The following is a 22,297-nucleotide window of genomic DNA, read 5'->3' as shown; positions in this document are numbered from 1 at the left end:
ATCCTGTCTGATCCTCGTGTATCACCCCTGGCACACAGTCCTCTATCCTGGTGGCCAGGATCTTTGCCAGCAACTTAGCATCCACATTGAGGAGCGAGATTGGCCTGTATGATCCACACTGCAAGGGGTCCTTATCCCGCTTAAGGATCAGAGAGATCAGCGCCCGTGACATCGTAGGGGGCAAAGCCCCCCCCTCCCATGCCTCATTGAAGGCTCACACCAAGGGGCCCACCAGATCCGCATGCTTTTTATAAAATTCCACCGGAACCCATCCGGCCTCGGACCCTTATCTGACTGCATTTGATCAATCCCCCTGACTAGCTCCTCCAACTCTATCGGTGCCCCCAGCCCCTCCACCAGCTCCTCCTGCACCTTTTGGGAAGCGTAGCCTGTTCATGAAGCTCTCCATCCCCATCCCCCCCCCCCCGGTGGCTCCGACCGGTACAGTTCCTCGTAAAAGTCCCTAAAGACCCCGTTCACCTCTGCCCCCTTCTGCACCACATTCCCACCCTTATCCATCACTCCACCAATTTCCCTAGCCGCATCTCGCCCGCGGAGCTGATGCGCCAACATCCTGCTCGCCTTCTCCCCATACTCGTATACCGCGCCTTGCGCCCTCCTCCACTGTGTCTCCGCCTTTCTGGTGGTCAGCAAGTCGAACTTAGCCTGCAAACTACACCATTCCCCCAGCAACCCCCCCTCCGGGGCCTCCGCGTACGTCCTATCCATATCCAGGAGCTCCCCCACCAGTCTCTCCCTCTCCCTCCTTTCCCTATGGGCCCGGATGGAAATCAGCTCCCCCCGGATCACTGCTTTCAGAGCCTCCCAGACCATCCCCACCCGGACCTCCCCGTGTCGTTGGTCTCAAGATACCCCTCAATACTTTCCTGGACCCTCCTACACACCTCCTCATCAGCCAGCATCCCCACATCCAGACGCCAGAGCGGGCGCTGGTCCCGCGCCTCCCCCATCTCCAGATCGACCCAGTGCGGAGCATGGTCTGAAATTGCTATGGCCGAATACTCGGCATCCTGCACCTTCGGGATCAATCCCCTGCTCAGGATGAAAAAATGTATTTGGGAGTAAACCCTATGCACATGGGAGAAAAATGAATACTCCCGTGCGCTCGGCCTCCCAAACCTCCAGGGATCCACCCCTCCCATCTGGTCCATAAACCCCCTCAGCACCTTGGCCGCCGCCGGCCTCTTACCCTCCTTGAACTGGACCGGTCCAGTGGGGGATCTAGCACCGTGTTAAAGTCTCCCCCCATGATCGGGCCCCCTGCCTCAAGCTCCGGAATGTGGCCCAACATGCGCCTCATAAGGCCAGCATCATCCCAATTCGGGGCATACACATTTACCAGCACTACCTTCTCTCCCTGCAGCCTACCCTTCACCATAATAAATCTGCCCTCCTTGTCCGCCACCACCTCAGACGCCTCGAACGCCACCCTCTTCCCCACCAGAATCGCCACCCCCCCCCCGGTTCTTCGCGTCTAATCCTGAGTGGAAAACCTGCCCCACCCACCCCTTCCTCAGACGAACCTGGTTCAAACAAACCACCTTCAAGTGGGTCTCCTGGAGCATAGCCATGTCCGCCTTCAGCCCCTTCAAATGAGACAATACCCGAGCCCGCTTAACCGGCCCATTCAGCCCCCTCACGTTTCAGGTGATCAGAGGGCACCCCGCTCCCCTCCCCCGCCGACTAGCCATAGCTCATCGACTGCTCGCCCCAGGCCAGCACACCCCGCCCGACCCGTTCCCCATGACGATACTGCCTCCCCCGGGCCCACACCAGCTCTCTACTGGCCCTTTCAGCAGCAACCCGGTATTCCCCCCCCCCCCCCCCCCCCCCCCCCCCCCCTCCCCCCAAGGAGCCGCGACGCACCCTCCATGGTACTTCCATGAGTCTGCTGACCCCGGCAACTCCCGCCAAAACCCGACCCCATCCGACATGGGGTCATCCCCCCTCCTGCCACACCTCCCTGGCACCGCTTCAGCGCGGGGAAAAAACCAGTAGAGGCCACGCCCCCACCGCCAGCTCCACACCTCCTGCCCTGCAGCGCGGGAAACCAGAGGAAAGCCCGCACTTTCACACTGCCCCACCCCACCCTTCTGACGCAGCTCCCAAATTCCTGCTCCACCCCCATCCCCGTACAGAAGGAAAAAACAACCCCCAACATTCCCCACATAACACAAAACCATACTCAACAGACCCACCCAGAAACAGAGCAAAAACCAGCATAGAAAACACATGTCAAAATTACAAAAACAGCAACCGCAAAAACAGCAACGACCGTCGTACACCGGACCCCGCAGCCCCCAGACCCTAGTTCGAGTCCAGCTTCTCTGCCTGTACAAAGGCCCACGCCTCCTCCTGGGGACTCGAAGTAGTGGTGCCGGTCCTTGTATGTCACCCACAGGACGCGCAGGCTGCAGCATTCCAAATTTGACCTGCTTGGCATGCAGGACCGCCTTCGTCCGGTTAAACACGGCCCGCCGCTTAGCCACCTCCGCACTCCAGTCCTGGTAGATTCGCACTACCGAATTCTCCCACTTGCTGCTCCTCTCTTCCTTGGCCCAGCGCAGCACACACTCCCGGTCACTGAATCGATGGAACCTCACCAGCACCACCCGCGGGGGTTCATTCGTCTTGGGCCTCCTGGCCAGCACTCTGTGGGCTCCCTCAAGTTCCAGGGGCAAATGGAAGGGCCCCGCTCCCATCAACGAGTTTAGCATCGTGGCCACATAGGACGGAAGATCCGAGGCCCAGGATCCTCAAATTCTTTCGCCTTGTGTGAAAGTCCAGCTCCTCCAAGCGGTCTTGCCACTTTTTGTGAAGTGCCTCGTGCAACTCCACCTTCCCCACGAGGACCACGGCCTCCTCCCCCCCCCCCCCCGCTCAGTGGCCTGCCGCTGCAACTTCTGAATGTCTGGGTCTCAAGCAGCTTGTTGGTAGTCGCATTCAGGGAGTCCAGCAACTCCGCCTTCAGCTCCGCAAAACAGCGCAGAAGAGCAGCTTGCTGCTCCTGCGCCCACTTTCACCAGTCCTCGGGTGCTCCGCCGGCTGCCATTTTGTCCTCCTTCCCCCGCTTTTTCTGGGGGGCTGCTGCAGCCTTTTCCTTTGCCCCACTCCGGGTAAGCACCATAAATTTCGGGGAATGTTCCTCCAAACACCTTCCCCCACCGGGAGTCGTCAAAACAGCGCCGTTTGGGGCCCTAAAACAGGCCCGAAAGTCCTTTTAGTAGCGGGAGCTGCCGAACGTGCGGCTTAGCTCCGCATCACCGCAACCGGAAGTCCATGTTTGGATTTCTTACTGGCATTATTGTCTTCAGCTGTCTAGGCTCTAAGCTCTCCAATTCCTGACTTGAATTGATCCGCCTCTTTAGCTTTCCTCCGAAGATGTAGCTCTAAATCTATCTTTTTGTCCAACTGTTTGATCACCTATATTAACATTCTTGCATGTAGCTCAGTATCAATTCAGTTTGATTATACTTCTGTGAAGTGCCTTGGGATGTTTAAACTGTTTAAAAGGTGCTGTTTACATAAAAATTGTTGATTGTACAAGTCTAGGCAGCCAGCACATGCAGTTGGTCTCTTCCCATCCGATCTAAATGAGTTGCTCTGGATGAATGTCATGCACGCAGTTAATGGGCCCTTTTTATTCCAGGCAAGCACAGTAACAAATGTTCCGTGTTGCAAACTAATTTTTAAAACAGTTTTGTAATGTGACTGTATTTGGCAGTTAACCCCACATTAAGGTGCATATGTGTACCGTGCATCATTGCAGACCTGTGCGTGGACTGAAAGCACTCAGTTCAACTGTGTTGTGTAAAGTTCCAGTGGACTGAACCCTCCCCCATTACCCTACATCCTAGGCATATTGCCATTCTTGTTATCTTCACTGGATTAAATACTCCATTGTACCCCTGATGAAAGATCAACCTGAAATGTTAACTGCCTCGCTTCACAGATGCTACCAGATGAGCTGCGCATTTTCCACTCTACTCCATGTTGTTACATGTGCAAAGAAATGAGAAGCACACTTCTGTTCATCATATGGTGGGGCAACTTTGTCCACCACCTTTCCCATTTGTTGGTAATGCCAATTAAGTTTTTTTTAAAAATTCATTCATGGAATGTGGGCTTCATGGGCCAGCATTTATTGCCCTTGAAGGTGGTGGTGAGCTGCCACCATTAAATGTTGTAGTCCCTGTGGTGTCTGTACACCAACAAGTGTTGTTTTGGAAGGGAATTCCAGAATTTTGGACCTGTGATGAAGGAATGACAATTATGTTTCCCAGTCTGGGCGGTGAGCAGCTTTGAGAGCAAACTCTAGATGCTGGTATTCCCAGGCATTTGCTGGCCTTTTCCTTCTAGATGGTAGTGGTCGTTAAAACGAATGGGACTCGGTCTGGAAATTTCAAGGAGATTCCGTTCTCCCCAGGTGCGCTTCACTTGCCCCTTCTCTGAATTTCCTTGGTGGCACAGGATAGAACAGGGGTGGGCAAACTTTTCCGTGCAAGGGCCACATTCAGAAATTCACAATTTTAAAGGACCGCATAGTATATTAATTAATAGTCCCGGTTGTAACCAATTAGCGTGCGGCATATACCTCAGCGCTTCCCCCGGCGGCATCCTGCCTTTAGCCCTCTTTTTCTCTACTTTTCAAAAATGGCGCTTCACCCGGTTATGATTCTGGGCGCCTCATATAGAGCATAGAACAGTACAGCACAGAACAGGCCCTTCGGCCCTCGATGTTGTGCCGAGCAATGATCACCCTACTCAAGTCAATGTATCCACCCTATACCAGTAACCCAACAGCCCCCCCCCCCCCCCCAATTAACCTTATTAAAAAAAATTTCTTAAAAAACGGGCCATAGTTTGCCCACCCCTGGGATAGAACTACTCATTTCCACCTATTGAGCTAGTCCTAGAGAAATTTCACTGCTTCTCAACCTGATCTGACCCATGTCTTCTCATCAGCAAAAATCCACCTGTTCTCCACTACCTCTGGGTAGGTGCTTCCTCAAGTGTAATCCTAGCCCCACGTTTCCATCCATATGTTTGATTTGTGTTCATATTGAAGATTGATCATCTATTTCTTACATCTTAAGGTCACATCTCAGTTGTTTTGTTCTTTTCTCTCCAACTAAAACCTTAAAACTGTAGACATTCTCCAAGTCCGAATTCCAACCTATTTATCGATTTGCTTGTTTTTTGCACTTTGTTCTAAACCAGTATCCCAGAACTACATAATTTTCTTCCTGTACAGTGAACCCCAGAGGTCAAGCTTGTAAAGTAATCTTCAATCAGAGAGTGAAATTTCACTGCAAAATCTGTTGACATATGTATCTGGATGATATTGGATCAGTAAAGCAGATATTTTTAATCTCGTAACCTCTGATGGTTTTAGATATTAATCTAAGTCTAGCATTCATATCAAACCTTTTTTGTTTCTTTGGTGTGGTCTGATCTCTGCTGTCAAGTCATTGAAGTGAGTTTGATATGTCTGTTTTGAGTGTTTTTACAAAGGCATATTGAGTCAGTATCTCAGAAACGGGCTACACTGTTCAACTGGTCTATGCCAGTGTTTATACTCCACATAAAACATCTCCCACCCTACACCTCACTGGATCATATTCTTCCATTCCTTTTTCCTTTGAAAGGATGAAGGAAAAAAATGGTTTATAGTGAAACTTCTGTGCCTCTTGTGCTTCAGGGAATGGATTTCTTTTATAGTTTCATCTCATTTTTATATGCGAGTATGGTAACCAGTTTATGCAGAGTATGACCCCACTACCATCAGTCAGATAATTGAGCGGTTGATGTATTTATTGAGTGAATGTTTAGATCACCAGGAGAACTCTGCTTTTTCACTTTTAATGCAATGCTGCATAAATACACAAGCCGAGATTACAAACCCTCGAGTGAGGATTGAACCCAATGACCTCTGACTGAGCCATGAAATTAGCCACCAATTAAAGTTGACACATAGACCATTTTTAATATTTAAAATTCTACTGTAACATATTAGGCAAGATTATGAAAAATGGAGGGAGGAGTGGGTACTCTAATTTAGTGCACATAACAGGAAATTGTTCACCCCAGCCTGTACACTCCTATCTGGTCATGCATGATTATCTGAGCTGTAAACCTGCACATGCTTGGTGACACCAAAGCAGAAAATATCCCTCAAGCTCTTGACTGCCCCTCTCACCCCTTGAACTGCTGAGCATGCTGTGTCTGCTGGTGCAGTCTTGAGTCTGCGGTAAGGAAGCCCTTGATCTGCCTTTGTGCATAAGATTTTGAGTAATTTGCTGAGTTGGCAGCTTGGCTATAGAATCAGTCTCTGTATTGATCTGCCATGACCTTGCAGCTCTGCCTCATCCAGCCAGAACACGATAGAGTCCAGGAGCTGGGGCTACCACTGAGGTGAGCAGGGGATTCCAGCTGGCACCACAAGGGTGTAACAGCAATGGATCATGAACGTTTACACCCCTACCTGGAGCAAACAAGATGACTGCTATTGTAGGATAATGGGAAGTGAGATATTAGTGAAGCCTGCATCATGTGCAAGATGCCTGTCGAATAACGTAATAGCTGACTTTGTTGTGAAAATTAACATTGCTTGTATGTGTGTGTCATGAATTTTGAAGCAAAGAGTTTTGAGTTGTGTTTTCAGTGAAAGCTGCATTAAGGATTTTACTTTTGAAATTGGCACTTTAAATGTTAATTTTCATCCCTCCTTCCCCCTGATAATGCTGGCTGACTATCAATTTCAGTAGTACCACTACCTCTTCAAAGTGCTCATGCCACTTGAACTAGATGCTGAGTCCACAGGCTTTTTACTGCCCAAGTCAACTCTTGTTAGGCTCGTCATCATACTGGGTGGTTGTCAAATGTAAAGAAGTCAATTTCATTTCTTTGGTGCCATTTATGACCATCCCTATAGTCATCGGAGTGTTTTTTAAAATAAATTTAGAGTACCCAATTCATTTTTCCAATTTAAGGGGCAATTTAGCATGGCCAATCCACCTACCCTGCACATCTTTGAGTTGTGGGGGTGAAACCCACGTAAACACTGGAAGAATGTGCAAACTCCACACTGACAGTGAGCCGGGATCGGACCTGGGACCTCGGTGTCGTGAGACAGCAGTGCTAACCACCGCCACCATGGTGCCCAGTCATCGGCGTGTTAAGTGCAGCCTCCAATGTCTGCATAGCAAAGACCCACAAACTGCAAGGTAGGTCTCCTGCACTATAGGGGTTCTTTCAGTCCACCAAGTCTCCACCGACCCTCTAAAGCTGCACCCTGTAATCGTTGGACACTAAGGGGCATTTCAGCACATCTTTGGGAGGAAACCAGAGCACTTGAAGGAAGTCCACGCAGACACAGGGAGAATGTGCAAACTCCAAGCAGGCAGTCACCCAAGTTCAGAATCTGGGTCCTGGTCCTGGGTCCCTTGAGCTGTGAGGTAGCAGTGCTAACCACTGTGCCAACCATGATAGTTGATGAAAGATAATTGATTATCTATTATGGTCGTGCTGTTAAAGGCTGGATGTTGACCAAGATACTGGGAGAACTGCCCTACTGTCAAATAGTGCCATGGGATCTTTTCTGACTTGGATTCAATGGCACCTCCGACAGTGAGGCTCCCTCAGTACTGAAGTGGCAGCCTAAATTGGATGTATAGGATGGAGTTTTGAACCCACAATGTTCTGTCTGAAACAAGTCACTGAGCTATGACTGTGTATTAAGACTCTGGCCAACCTTATTTCCTGTTCCTACCTCTTGTTGCCCAACTAAATTCTTCTGCTTAACGTAAACGTTACCATTCTAATCTGCTTTTTATTTGAAATCACAGGATTAATCTGATTACCTCTCCACCTAAATTCAATGAGGTCAGTGTGAAGAAACATTGGGTTGTTTACCTCAAATCCATTTCTGTACATGCTCTTTGCATTAATTGTTCTTCTACAGTGTTCCCCAATGACCACTGGCACTATCCTTACTGCTGTCAGCCTGCGTTAGATAATTGTTTACATGTGACTCGGTGTCAATCACATGTCACTGCTGGGTCTACCTCCGGTTTCCTGCTTCTGTTTCTTGTATGTTGCAAGAATACATCAGGGATTTATGATCTGCTCTTTGCTATGAGACAATAAAAGTCATTTAACTGGGAGAAACATTGCCTGCTGATGCAGCAAATTAGCACAGACCAGTTCTTGGGGTTTGGGTGATACTGGCAAGAAGACCGTGTAACTTGCCGTATGCTGCCTGAGCAGCTGCTTGTGGGCTGCTTTCAGTCACTAGTTTTATTAGCTCTCTTGTGTGGTCAGAGTAAATCCTAAATCTTGCAACCTGGGACCAAAATTTATATGTAGGAACTGGTGGGTTGCTTTCTGTGAATGTCATTATTTTTAAAAAAATACTGCAGATGTTTGGGGGTGGAGGGGATGGGGGGGGGGGGGGAGTTGAAGTTATTCCAGCATTTGTCAAGGAAATCTGTACACCTTGCCTCAGAACTGAGAGATTTATTGATGATTAGCATGGAAGGAAGAGTAGAAGAAGGAGGGAAGAACTCTCTCCAAACATATTGAGCTGTAAAATGCTATAGTGAGGATCAGGAAATGGTTCAAGGGGCAGGGGTGATGTGCACAGATTTGTGCTTGGCAATCCTTTCTTGGTCCCCACTTTAGCACTTTACAAGTAATTCCATGGTCAGTTCCCTAAATGTTGTTCACCAGCAACATCTCTTTTAGTTCTTAGAGCGGGGCGGGGGGTGTCTCTCCATCTGTACATAAACTGAAATATATTGTTGATTTGTTTCCCTCTTGATAAGTGGGGGCATGTTTCCCAATCCCTCTGTTTTGATGTCATCCAATTTTCTATTAATAAATTTGCAACAAACTTGAAATAGGATAGACTCAACAGGTTAGTTTATTTGCACATATTTGATGTGAAAATAGGGTTTGTAATATTAAACATCCCCACCCCTTGCATTCATACCGTAAAAGAGAGATAGGGAGGAGAAGGTTTTTGTAGTGCAGAGACCATACAAAATAAATATTGGTTCATGTGGGTCCAGAATCAAAGTCCAATGAGATATTTCTTCACCAAGATCGACAAGCTGAAAACTGATGTTGTGTAATTCACGTTTCCGGTGGTGTTGATTTTGCATGATCAGATGGGCACGCAGAAATAAATCCGGTTTGTAGGTAATAGTACAGAGTTTCCAGCAGAAATCGTGTAGATCGGGCCAGGTGTTCGATGTGGGCCAAAGCCTCTTGTCTGTGAGGCTGCTAGTCGGAGGATAGACTGAATAGACTGAGACTTTGCAGTTCAGCAAGAGAGGGGCTTTGTATCCCTTGTCTCGACCCTGAGATTGTTTATTGTCTCAACTATTAAGAATCAAAAGGAAGGTTGGAGGGATCTTTTTCTTGGCATACTCTTGTTGACGAGCCTGTGTTATGAATGCAGATGACTTGAATGAGCCAAGTGTGTAATTTTGGTGAATAGCTATAACCATTATGTATTAATCCTTGTTTGGCCCTTGCAACTTTCAATAGACAACCTTGTGTGGTTGTCCATACCTCACCCAATTATAACAGACTGTTTGTTTTATTTATTGATTATATTGAAAGTAGCCAGAGCTCTTGTCATGGCTTCAGTCTTTCTTCTATCTACAGTCTACCAAGGATCTTATCTTCCTTTTTTTTTCGTTGTTCTTTTACGCGCTCCCTTTTTGGCAACATTTTCCAGTGATGTGGCTCCATGAATGCTGACAACATTCTCTGCAACCTCCTGACATTATTCTGTGAGAACGCTTGTCTGATATCTAATAAATTGACTCTTCCACCTCAGCCTCTGACTGTAGTGTATTTGTAGATCTAAAAAGATCTCCACTAACCAACAGATCTCCTGCACTGCTTGCTAAAGTATCTGCATCATATAAGCCAGGCGTTTAAAGGACAGGAAAAACTCCCTTTTTATGTGCAGATGCCGTCAAGTTTTATTTTATGGTCTTGTACTGGAACGAGGTTTTGTGTAGGGAGGACTTGCTGCCTTATCCAGGGGCTTCAGTGTTCCCAGTGCTCATGGATCTCCAATTGTATTGCGCTCTCGGGCATGTTTCTGTGGAGAACTGCATACATAACCAGTAATTAGATTAAATAAATCTTCTGTCTTGTACGTTAGTCATCAAATAAAAATACGTGTGGGTCAGTTGCTGCTGTTCTGTAGTATCATTGGATTAGTAAACTGTTTATTATTGCATATGGTAACTACTTTCAGTTAAGGAATTATAATGGAACAGGGAATACTATGGACCTGGCAAATTGGTGGATTTGCATGGATGGGGTAGTTGCAATATAGAGCCTGTGATGAAGGTAGGATTGCTCATATTATTGTAGCTCAGTTCCTTCTGAACAATTGTGACTTGATCACTGGTTCAAGTAGCCTATCGGCAGACATGTGGATGTGCTTCTAAATTATTGTATTTACTGAATCCTTTCATCTTTTGTCCACTCTCTTTCAGATCAAAAAGCTGGCAGGCTGACGCGGGGAGGAATCCACTTACAGGACGGACTTTCTGGCAACTGACCATTTAGCTGGTGAGTCTGTTTTATGAGTTGAGTTACTGTTTTCCCCCTGTCCGCTGATGAGTTTCCTGCATTACGCAGTGACTTCACTTCAAAAAGTGCTTTGGTGTCTGTTAGCCCTTTGGAACGTCCTGAGTTTGTGAAAGATGCTATAGAAATGCACATCTGTCTTCCTCCTTTATCCTTTTCTTTCTGAACACATTCTCCTGAATTATGTAAATCTATTCTTCTTTCCCATCACTGGGAACACATCATTGAGACCCTTGTCTCTTACTCTAACTTTCTTTCTCAAGCCTCAAGTATAATGTGCCTCCCTCTGAATTTACAGGCTTTTAAAATCAACCCAATTTTCTTTTGATCAGACTCACTTGCTCCCACAATCTTCCATGAACACAAATTTTTGTCTTCATAATCACTGTGTGGTTAGTTAGCTTGCTCTGTCGCTCCTATTACAGGTTGGGAATCCCTATTCTGAAATCCACATGTTTTTTCGAGTGCCGACATGATGTCACAAGTGGGAAATCCCACAAGGCTTTGGGAAGGTTCCCGGGTACTGCACGGTTCCCAAAGCACTGCCCATGTGCGTTATATTCTGAAATCTGATACACACTCGGCCCCAAGCATTTTGGAAAAGGAATGCTCAATCCATAGCTTGTGAAGAGTATATTTTGAATGAATGGAAACTGCGCTACTGCTGAAAACAATTGATAGCTCATTGTTCCTTAATACCCATTGCAACACAGAATTGTTCTGCAAATTTTGTAAAGATTGAACCAGCAAATACCCCTTTGTTTGTGTGCACGGAGTACACTGGGTATTCTGAAATTATTAAAAATCTTTACACAGAATTAGTTTTTGATTGTAGTAATGCCATTCCTCATTTGTTGATGCTGCACGTACAAGAGGCATGTACAAGAGGCTAACTAGGTTGTTATCTGAACCGACCTGGACATTGTTTTGAAAGGATTTGCTGTGCTGGTTATGTGCCCAGCTGAGGCACAGTTCTTTAATGACTATTGTTATCCTCACAAGGGATATGAGCATATGATTCTAGGATTTGTATTCCCAGTCATGTACTTTGTTTCATTTTTTTAAATTTAGAGTACCCAATTTTTTTTCCAATTGAGGGGCAACTTTCTACCTAACCTGCACATCTTTGGGTCGTGGGAATGAAACCCATGTAGACATGGGGAGAATGTGTAAACTCCACACAGACAGTGGGCCGGGATTGAACCCAGGTCCTCAGCGCTGTAGGCAGTAGGGCTAACCACTGACACCATGCCACCTATGTTTGTTTTATTTCTAAATGTTTGTGCTGTAGTGTTATATTGTTGACTGATCTCATGAGCCATCTTGGTCTTTGCCATAAAGCCATATTCTGTGACTTGCCTTTGCCTGCAACTCTGGCTTGGCTATTGGGCCCCCTCTAATCTTCCTGTCCCTTTCTCTCTTTAGCTACTTGTCTTGTTTTGCCTTAAATGGGTTTATTTTATTTACCAAGACTTGTGGTAATGAGTTCCGCTCTCTGGATTCCTAATCGGATGCATTGGTGATAGTCTTATATTTATTGCCCCTATAAATTGGAAATATTTTCTCTCATTTCTACCCATTTGAACTCCTTTTTATAATTAAAAAAACCCCTCTCTCAGGCCGCATCTTGGCTTTCTTCTTTTCTGAGGAAAAGAGTTCTTCTCTTTCCCCATTGGCTGAACCCTTTCAGTTCTGGCAGCTTTGTAAATATTTTTCGCCCTTTTCTCCAGAACTCTTCACAGTACACCTTGTGCAGTCTAACCAAGGTTCAGTTTTCTTCATTCTACTCTAAAAATTGAGCCCAGTACTTTATTTCATGGCCTTATTAACCTGTGTTTTAATATGAATAATGGTTAAGTGGCTGGTAGGTATGTATGTATATAATTCCACATTTTTCTGTTGCAGTGGCATACCCGGACCTCGTGTACGTGGGATATCGACAATGAGCTCCGTAGCCGTATTGACACCTGAAAGCTTTGCCGAGCGCCGGAGTGGCCTCAATGAGCAACAGGCCAAAGGTTGGTGAACAGTTTCAGATTGCAGCATTGTCTTAAATTAATTCATTGATGAGTGCTTGCTTTCCAGAATGTTGAATGCTCCAATCCTATGGCAGCCTGTCACTCTAGTTTACTGTCGAGGCTTCTTTCATTTTTTTTGAGGAGAGTATATTGAGAGAAGGCAATACATGTAGACCAGCTCATCAATCCTGAATTGAGTAGAAGGGTGCTAACTGAGGTGTTCTTCTTCTCTTCATCTGTTTTGAGGGAATGTGTCATCTTGACTACCAGATTCTGTCCTTCTGGCTCCACTGGTGGAGCTGAGCTACTTTGTGATATGGGATGGTGAGAACCTGATTTTTGTGCCCTCTTGGCATACAGTCAGATTTCTAATTTTCTTGTGCCGAAAATAAGCATGCCCATATTGCGTTTCACCTGCAGATTGCAACAGACTTTTTCTTGCTGTGACACATTACCTGTTTGACCTGTCTCACTTTGGGAGATTTTTCTCATTCGTACCCATTTCACTGCTTGTGAAAGAGTTGTTGTAGCATGCTATCCACTTCTGAGCTACCTCCCATTTATGTTTCTGTTCCCAGAAACTTGTCTGCTGCAGTACTCTGGAGAGCAGTGAATGACTCTTGTGTTTACATTGTACAATGGCCCTATTTAGCTCTTGGGCACGCCTAGGAAGCAAGTGATAGGAAGGGCAAGATGAGCTGGCCTCGGTCTGCGCTCCTTACCAATGGCTGGGAGCTTGTTTTCTGACTCAGGTGGTACATGGATTAGCAATTGGAAAAACAGATTCGAAAGACATGGATTGCAGATACCATTAGTGACAGACCAATTGCCTCACGGTCCCTGGAATTAGGAATAGACTGACCTGCTATCAGGTGTGACTGGATTCACAGAGATACCTTCTTACCCTCACATTCCGTCACAATTCTTGTTCCACGTGAACTACTCAAATTCTGGAGCCAGTAATCACCTGAACCACAATGGTTTGGGTTGCTTCCAGAGACCGAGCCACCAGCCATTTCTTTGACTTAAATAAGCCCTCTTAATGACGTTTACACAAAATAACCACAACTGCATGTATTCAAATGAGTTTGCAATACTCTCACTCGCTGATTATAGCTACTACTCATCGCTCACCTGATGTTGACAACAGTGCTTGTGACTTTGACCAAAATAACCTCTTCATCCCACAGTAAGTGTTGGTTCTGAAGATGAAACTGATCTGGTACCAACTTACAAGGAAGCGTTTCCTCCTCTCCCTGAGAAAGCTACTTCTGGAGAAACCACAACCGAACCATCTGGAGCATGGACCAAAATCCGACCACTCAAATCTTCTCTCATCACCCAGGTACGTCTTATTGAATAAGGCTCTTCATCTTGTATAAGATGAAGAGTAAATGTACCTGTGGAGGTGAAAATCCTCACTGATTGATTGGGAGTACTGATCAATTCATTTTGATTGGGAACTGGGTGGGAGCAGTTGTTTGAGCAGAGCCTTTGTTTCTGAGATCTGGCTTCAAAATGCAGCTCTTCTTGGAATAGTTTTAACCCTGACTTTCACCTCCTGACAATGTTTCCCAAGTTTGCTGTTCAGATAGATCAGCAGTAATATAATAAATGAAAATGCTGGGAACGCCGTTCAGAGTGGTTGAGGACAGTTTCAGGTACCTGGGTATCCAAGTGGCAAGGGATTGGGACAGGCTACATAAATTGAACTTTGCCCGGTTGGTGGATCAGATGACGGAGGATTTCCGGAGATGGGATGCGCCCCTGTTGTCTCTGGCAGGCAGGGTTCAATCGGTAAAAATGACGGTCCTCTTGAGATTCCTATTCGTTTTCCAATACCTCCCCATCTTCATCTCGCGGTCCTTTTTTAGCGGATCAATAAGATTATCGTGGGCTTTGTGTGGGGTGGCAAATCTCCGCGAGTGAAGAGCGCAATGCTCGAGCGGAGTCGGGGGGATGGATGGCTGGCGCTGCCGAATTTCAGCAATTATGACTGGATGGCTAAGGTAGTCATGGTGAGGAGGTGGCTGGTGGGGAGCTGGTGTGGGTGCACATGGGGACACCTCCTTGTAAGGGCACAAGTCTGGAGGCGTTGGTAACGGCGCCTCTGCCGTTCCCGCTGGCGGGGTACTCCACTAGTCCAGTGGTGGTGGCGCCCCTGAGAGTCTCGGGGGAAGTGGAGGAGACCTGTAGGAGCAGAGGGGGGGGTTAGGTTAGTGTAGCTTAGGGGGGTAAGCAATGGTAGGACCTGTGGGAGAGGGAGGTGGTATTTGCACTGTGTTTATATTTTCCTTGTTATGTACATTGTTGTTTTTGTTGCAGTTACAATGCCAAAGAAATACCTCAATAGAATGTTCATTTAAAAAAAAAGAGAAAATGCTGGGAACATGTAGGACACCCTATCTGGGGGGAGGTTGGTGGGAATGGAAAAAATTATTTGAGTGCAGAGCCCTCCAAGTAATTTCAATCAGAAAATGTAGAGGGGGAATATACAGATTGAAAAACCGAAATCCAGAGAGGAATCTTTGCGTAACCTCAGTTTAATAATGCACAAAAAACCATAAAAGAGATAAGTGGTGTGTAAATAGCGAAGCAATTGAAATGATGCCAGCTCCTGTCTACTGTGTCTAGGTTTTTCATGTACCATTAGAAGAGCGCAAGTTCAAGGAATTGACACAATTTGGAGAAGGAGATCAGGCTAAGATCTGTCTGGATATCATGCAGAAGACTGGCGCGCACATTGAACTTTCATTGGCCAAGGACCAAGGTCTTTCCATCATGGTTTCCGGCAAGCTTGAGGCTGTCATGAAAGCGAGGAAGGAGATTGTTGCTAAGCTGCAGACTCAGGTAAGCAGTGGGGGATTCCAAAAGTTTTAAACATAAGCCAGGACAGATGGGGAAGGGAAGAAACTTTTATTATGGACAGAAAAATGGTACAAGTTTGTCAAGTGCAAAAGAAAGGTTAGTCACCAAGAACTCCAGTTCAAGCTTTGAATAATTTAAAATGTAGTTATGGAACTCTATCTCAATTTGAATACAGTAAGAAGTCTTACAACACCAGGTTAAAGTTCAACAGGTTTGTTTCAAACACTAGCTTTCGGAGCACTGCTCCTTCTTCAGGTGATTCACCTGAGGAAGGAGCAGTGCTCCGAAAGCTAGTGTTTGAAACAAACCTGTTGAACTTTAACCTGGTGTTGTAAGACTTCTTACTGTGCTCACCCCAGTCCAACGCCGGTATCTCCACATCAATTTGAATAATGCACACAGATAACAACAAGTGGACTTGCTTGTGTTCTGGGAGAAAAGAACAACTTCTCAAGGTATCCTACCCAGTAAAGGCATGTCGTATTAGCTCTTTCAGTCTATTTTTAAAAAATAGACGCATGCTATTAAGATGGTGTGGAAATCAAGTGGGTTGGCATTTAGGCTATAGACAGTATCCAGCCTCTGATGTATACTTAATTAATTATGGACATGGGTGAGGGTAACTCAGTCATTTTGTGAAATTCAGACATTTCATTGTTTAAGTATGGACCAATAACTAAAGACTGGGGTTTCCAGGCTACCTGTCTCGTGTTTCACACTGAACAAAAAGGAAAATCCAAACTCCAAGGCCACTTCCATTGTATCACAATGCACCCCTCCGGGTGGGTCTCCGACGTTAACCCAATAGTCCCAGGACTGAAACTAGTTTCCAGGTCTGCACCTTTATTACGCATGACCCAGAAAGATCCAAACCATCAATCGCCAGCTAGTCTGAGAACCAGGTTCTGAAACTAGCTGTAAGTCATCAAGCAGTCGAAGTACTCGACCTTTTTCAGTTTTAAGTTCACCTGAATACAAAACTCGTAGATACTCGACTGCAAGAGATCTCCATTTACTCTGGCTGAATCCATCAAGAAATCACAAGCCTGACCAGTGAGAGTCAAGAAATTGTAAAATTTGAAACTGAAACATGTTGATACTAAAATACATAGCAGCTGATATTTAATCCAGCTGCTATCTACCTCCTGGGTTGGCTGGATGTTTTGAGTGATCTTTTCAGATGCTTGCCTTCGTTGGTAACTTGCTTATTTCCTGAGGGATGGCCAGTAGAGCTGACTGGATCGAGGTGCCTGGTGTTATGCCCTGAGTAGTTAACCTGGTGCATGCCAGTATTTTGAGTTACTTCGGACAAAACTGCTTGCATTTGAGTAACCGATAGTGGTAGTGGGCTACTTGTGTTTTGGGTGCTTACCTGGTATCTGACTGCCTGTCTTTTGGCCCTAGGCTTCAGCAACAGTAGCCATCCCCAAGGAGCATCATCGTTTTGTGATTGGAAAGAGCGGCGAGAAACTGCAGGAGTTGGAATTGAAAACGGCGACTAAGATCCAGATTCCTCGACCTGAAGATCCCAGCAACCAGATCAAAATAACTGGTACGAAAGAAGGCATTGAGAAAGCACGACATGAAATCTTGCTGATCTCTGCTGAACAGGTATGCACAAAGGACATTACTGATTGGAGATTTTTGACCCAGGAACTGAGTTAGCCAGTACTGAAATGGCGAATTAGAGATACATCCTGACCAAAGCACTTTGTAACTTTAATATAATTTCCTCCAACGCATGCGATGCAGATTTAACAACATGGCTCTGTATTCTTAATTACAACACATCAAACACTGTTCAACAGAAATCTGGTCATGATCTTTCTGACATGTGATGTGTGACATCTTGCACTTGCCTCTTAATTTTGCAGTAATTTTGTCTACCTATAAATATTAACCTGGGTTTTTTATTTTTACATTTGTTTTAGTTTTTCTGTTGCTATTTTCTCTCCTTCCCACATCCCCAGATTGATCCGTTGAATTTCATTGTAAAAAGCTGTGCCTTTGAGCTTGGTGATCCTGCTTTCAATGCAAAAAATTCAGTTTGAAATTAAAGTAGACTCTTATTGCACACAGGACAAGCGTGCAGTCGAGAGGATCAACATTGAGAAAGTCTATCACCCATTCATTGCTGGACCCTTCAACAAGACCTCTGGGGAGATGATGCAGGAGACGGGAACTCGAATCAATATCCCACCACCAAGTGTCATGAAGAATGAGATTGTTATCACTGGTGAGAAAGAACAGGTTGCACAGGCTGTCTCCCGCATCAAGAGGATCTATGAGGATAAGGTAAGGGATGCAATCAGCTTGGGTGAATCTTTCACAGACTGCCTCTGGCTAACAAAAAGCCAGTCTCTGAGACTGGGTTCATTGCCACGTGAAATATGTTTGTTTTGGGCTTGGGATCTTAGTTGGCATTTGCTTCTGATGCATACACCAGAAAGGATGTGAGTAATTGGTGTAGAAAATGACTTACTGCAAAGCATTAGCAGTACCAATGCACAGCAATGGGATGCAGATACCTGATTCCATGTTCTACACGAACCAGTGCCTGAGCATGGCCAATTCCCAAAAGGGAATGGTGATCATGAAGGAAAATTTATTAATATTCCTTTTTCTTGTTTACCTGTGGGATTCTAATGCCATCTCAATTGAAATTGGGTAACTTACCATAATCCGGTGATGGCACCTAGATCGTCCTAGTCTCTTGTGACATGGTACTGCTGGGTTGTGTTGTAGGACAAGCTTTAAATGAATTACTAGTTTTCATTTTATGCATTTTAGAAAAAGAAAACCACAACAATCGCAGTGGAGGTGAAGAAATCTCAACACAAATATGTTATTGGACCCAAAGGCAACTCTCTGCAGGAGATTTTGGAACGGACTGGAGTCTCAGTCGAAATCCCACCCTCGGATAGCAACTCTGAAACAGTCATCCTTCGCGGTGAACCTGACAAACTGGGCCAGGCTCTGACTGAAGTCTATGCTAAAGTGGGTGAAGCATGCTGTTATCTGATAATTGTAGATGGGTAATACATTTTGCCTGCCATAGTTAACTTCCCAGGACTAATGCCATCCTGTAAGCAGTCTGACTCTTGTTTTTATGAAAGTTGTGTTTCATTGCCCTGTACCTACTTGTATGATGGCATAACCCCATGGGATGTAACAATAACACGTCTTTTAAAACAATCTGGATTGGATGGTTGTCTTTCATTTCCCTGCAGTCTCTAGGTTGGGCAAGTGAACACTTGGCAAACTGAGACTAGATACAAATGTTGAAGAAGATGAACGTGTAGCATTGAGCATACCTACTTATTTCCATCAATACAATTTGTTGGCCTAAACAATATAAAAATAATGAACACTCCACTTAATGGGGTAGTTTTGGTAATTTGAAGCTGCTTTTTTTTTTCTTTCCCCAACAATTTTCTTGCGTACCATTTCTTGAAGCTGCCTTACCCAGCACACTTTAAAAAAAAATATACATATGTATGTATTTTTTAAAAAATACTTTCAGAATGAGCTTTTAGTCACTGCCTCCTTGCCCCAGCATCCAGAATTTTAATAACTAATGCTCGCTGTACTTTGAATAACTCCTCTTAAGAACTAAGTTGAGCTCATTAATAGCATTTTGAACACTGAATACAGCAACCCCCTCCATAGTTTGAAATCCCAAAACAGCACTTGCATCTCAATGCTAAGCTGCCCTTTTCTTCTCGAGGGAGTTGGTCTTGTGGAATGGTGTGATTTGGGGATGCAATAAGATCGTTTACAAAGGCAAAGAAATTTGATTCCTTTTTTTTTGTCTCCAATGCTTGGGAGATGGTGATTTGGCCAGGGACATAGTGTATATTTTCTTAGATTGAGAACTTGAGGTACTTCCATTCCTTCTGTAACAGACTCTGCTTCTGTCCACGACTATTTCTCGTATAAGGCTGATGCTCTTATTTACAGGCTTAATTTATCCTTCGCTTTTGTTGCCTATGTTTTTTCACATAATATCTGTCACCCAACAGACTTTGGATTTGGTATCTGTTGCAGCTTTACTTTCTACAATAGCTCTACATATTCCTATTCTACTAAAGTTATGAACTCTTTCAATAGATCAGAAATAAAAACTGAATGTATAGCAAGTGGATCAGTATCTGAAACAAATGGAGAAAAAGGCCAGGGATAACTTATCTACCCTGACGTGGGGTAGCCTACATGCCAACATCAAGAAGACAACATTTGTATACATACACACATATCACGTCATTCCCCAGGAGGGGCAAAATGCAGCAGGAAATTCCTCTCCCACTCCCAAAGGTGCTCATGGAAGATCCAGCAGGGTCTAGTAACTGACTATCAGTACTGACCCATTTACAACTTCTAACTCTGCTCCCTTGCAATGGTCTATAGTAGATCCACACTAATCATACATAAATGTAATTATACTTGAGGACAATGAAAATGAAATGAAAATCGCTTATTGTCACGAGTAGGCTTCAATGAAGTTACTGTAAAAAGCCCCTAGTCGCCACATTCCGGCACCTGTCCAGGGAGGCTGGTACGGTTCCTCTGTTACAGAGTTTGTTCTGTTCAACACCCAACCATTTAATCTTCTACTGGTGCCTTCTAAGGCCCTCCCCTCTCTGTTTCACTCAGATAACATATCCATCCACCCAACCCAGTTAATTTCCGTCACCAGTTAAGAAACCGTCATCATATCTTAGTGTACTCAAATGTGCCATGTTTAGATGTGCGATGGTCTTCTATACTCCTCTAGACTTGAAGAGAAGAGTGATGGGTTCATATTTCCGACAAAATGCAACAAAGTTTTTTGAAGGTTTACACTCCCATGTAACTGTTTCCTCTTCATTATTGATTATACTGCCACCCCCCCACCTTTCCAGCACCTCTGAGATTTTTTTGTTAAACTGTTGATCGGGTTTCATTTGTGCTTTGTTACAAATTTTATAGATATCCTATGTTTTGTTTGTATAACCGTACACACCCAGTGAGATAGCAGAAAATGGCAGAATGACTAACTATCTGCAACTGTACATTCTTATAGAGAAATAACCAGTATTTTGTTTTCTTCCTCCCTCTTGTTTTCAAGGCAAATAGCTTTACAGTAGCAAGTGTCAACGCTCCAGCCTGGCTCCATCGCTTCATCATTGGGAAGAAAGGGCAGAATCTGAGTCGCATAACACAGCAAATGCCAAAGGTACAAGGAACATTGACGTTCCATTATTTTATAGATTTTGCATGAATCTGGGCGTATTCTACTTATTTCAACTTCACTGTGTCTGGGAGGTTTAAACTGCCGTAGCTGCTCCCTCTCCCCACTCATTGTCCTGTCCCTGTCCTTTTTTCGTGCAGTCCACTGAGGGTGAGGACAGTTATTGTCATGTTCTCATCCCTCCTCTGCTCTAGTGTTCAGGGTATTATTCTCTTCCTCAAGTTGTGTTCCAGTGCAGAGAAGGTTATTGCTTTGCTCCGGTCTCCTGAGTGTGGCAGGTGGTACTTTTTTTAAAATAAACATTTTATTGGGGCATTTATGGTTTTATAACAACAGAAATGTACATGAAAGTATAAACATTAGTGCAAAAGCCGTCCTCCTCCCTTACAGGTCCCATCTTTACTAACCCCCTCGCTACCACACCGACCCCCCCCCCCCCCCCCACCCTTATTAATCATTGCTATATTCGCTGCCCAATAATAATGACTAAAGTTCGGCAGCTCCGCTTCAGCATCCCCTTTTTTACTCACGGGGTCTTAACCGCCCATACAAAGCCAGAGATCACCTTATTGACCCGTTCAAAGAAGGACCGCGGAATAAAGATGGGGAGACACTGAAACACAAGCAGGAATCTCTCTGAGGAGACTGTCATTTTCTGCACCCTCCCAGCTAGTGACGACGGGAGTGCGTCCCATCTTTGGAAATCGTCCTTCATTTGGTCTACTAAAAGGGCCAAATTTAACTTGTGTAGCCGTTCCATTCCCGCGCCACCTGAATGCCCAAGTACTGAAAGCTTTCCCCCTACCACCCTAAAATGGCAGCTCCCCCAATCGCCTCTCCTGCCCACTTGCCTGGATCGCAAACATCTGATATTTCCCCATATTCGGTTTATAACCCGAAAACCGGCCAAATTCCCCCAGAATCCTCATGATTTCTTCCATCCCTTCTAATGGGTCCAAAACATATAGGAGCAGGTTGTCTGCGTATAGCGAGAGAGGGGGCATCCCTGACTCGTCTCCCGGTGCAGCCCGAAATAGTCCGATGTTGACCTGTTCGTCTGGACGCTCGCAACAGGAGCCTGATACAGCAGCCTGACCTCAATGAAGCCCCGCCCAAATCCAAACCGCCCCAGTACCTCCCATAGATATTCCCATTCCACCCGATCAAATGCCTGCTCAGCGTCCTGCTCTGTGTCCATTGTTCTCCCTGTGTCTCCGGATGCTCCGGTTTCCTCCCACAGTCCAAAGATGTGCAGGTTAGGTGGATTGGCCATAATAAATTGCCCTTGGTATCCAAGGATGGGGTTACTGGGTTATGGGGATAGGGTGGGGATGTGGGCTTAAGTAGGGTGCTCTTTCCAAGAGCTGATGCAAACTCAATGGGCCGAATGGCCTCCTGCACTGTAAATTCTATGATTCTTTAGTCTACTCTGATCAGTTACTCTTCAGGTGTATCTCCTGAAACATTATCACGTCCGCCTTCAGTCCCCTTAAATGCGCGAACACGTGTGCTCTCTTAACCGGCTCATTTAGCCCTCTTGCGTTCC

At 45.3% G+C, this 22,297-nt stretch overlaps 1 protein-coding gene across 2 annotated transcripts in view; it reads left to right on the top strand.

The window, feature by feature from the left end:
• hdlbpa (high density lipoprotein binding protein a) overlaps positions 1–22,297 on the top strand; it is a 115,934-nt gene that overhangs the window by 12,911 nt on the left and 80,726 nt on the right. For both annotated transcript variants that reach the window (XM_038816178.1, XM_038816179.1), the window contains 8 exons: positions 10,542–10,617; positions 12,541–12,653; positions 13,844–13,998; positions 15,288–15,503; positions 16,926–17,132; positions 17,601–17,816; positions 18,312–18,518; positions 20,629–20,736. In XM_038816178.1, coding sequence (XP_038672106.1) covers positions 12,578–12,653; positions 13,844–13,998; positions 15,288–15,503; positions 16,926–17,132; positions 17,601–17,816; positions 18,312–18,518; positions 20,629–20,736 — 1,185 coding nt within the window. In that variant the 5' untranslated portion in view covers positions 10,542–10,617; positions 12,541–12,577. The remainder of the gene's footprint in view (positions 1–10,541; positions 10,618–12,540; positions 12,654–13,843; positions 13,999–15,287; positions 15,504–16,925; positions 17,133–17,600; positions 17,817–18,311; positions 18,519–20,628; positions 20,737–22,297) is intronic.

This window comes from Scyliorhinus canicula, chromosome 13 (genome assembly GCF_902713615.1).
Source record: "Scyliorhinus canicula chromosome 13, sScyCan1.1, whole genome shotgun sequence".
NCBI classification, from domain to species: Eukaryota; Metazoa; Chordata; class Chondrichthyes; order Carcharhiniformes; family Scyliorhinidae; genus Scyliorhinus; species Scyliorhinus canicula.
Note: the sequence above shows the minus strand (reverse complement) of the source record. Positions and strands in the feature narration are given on the sequence as shown.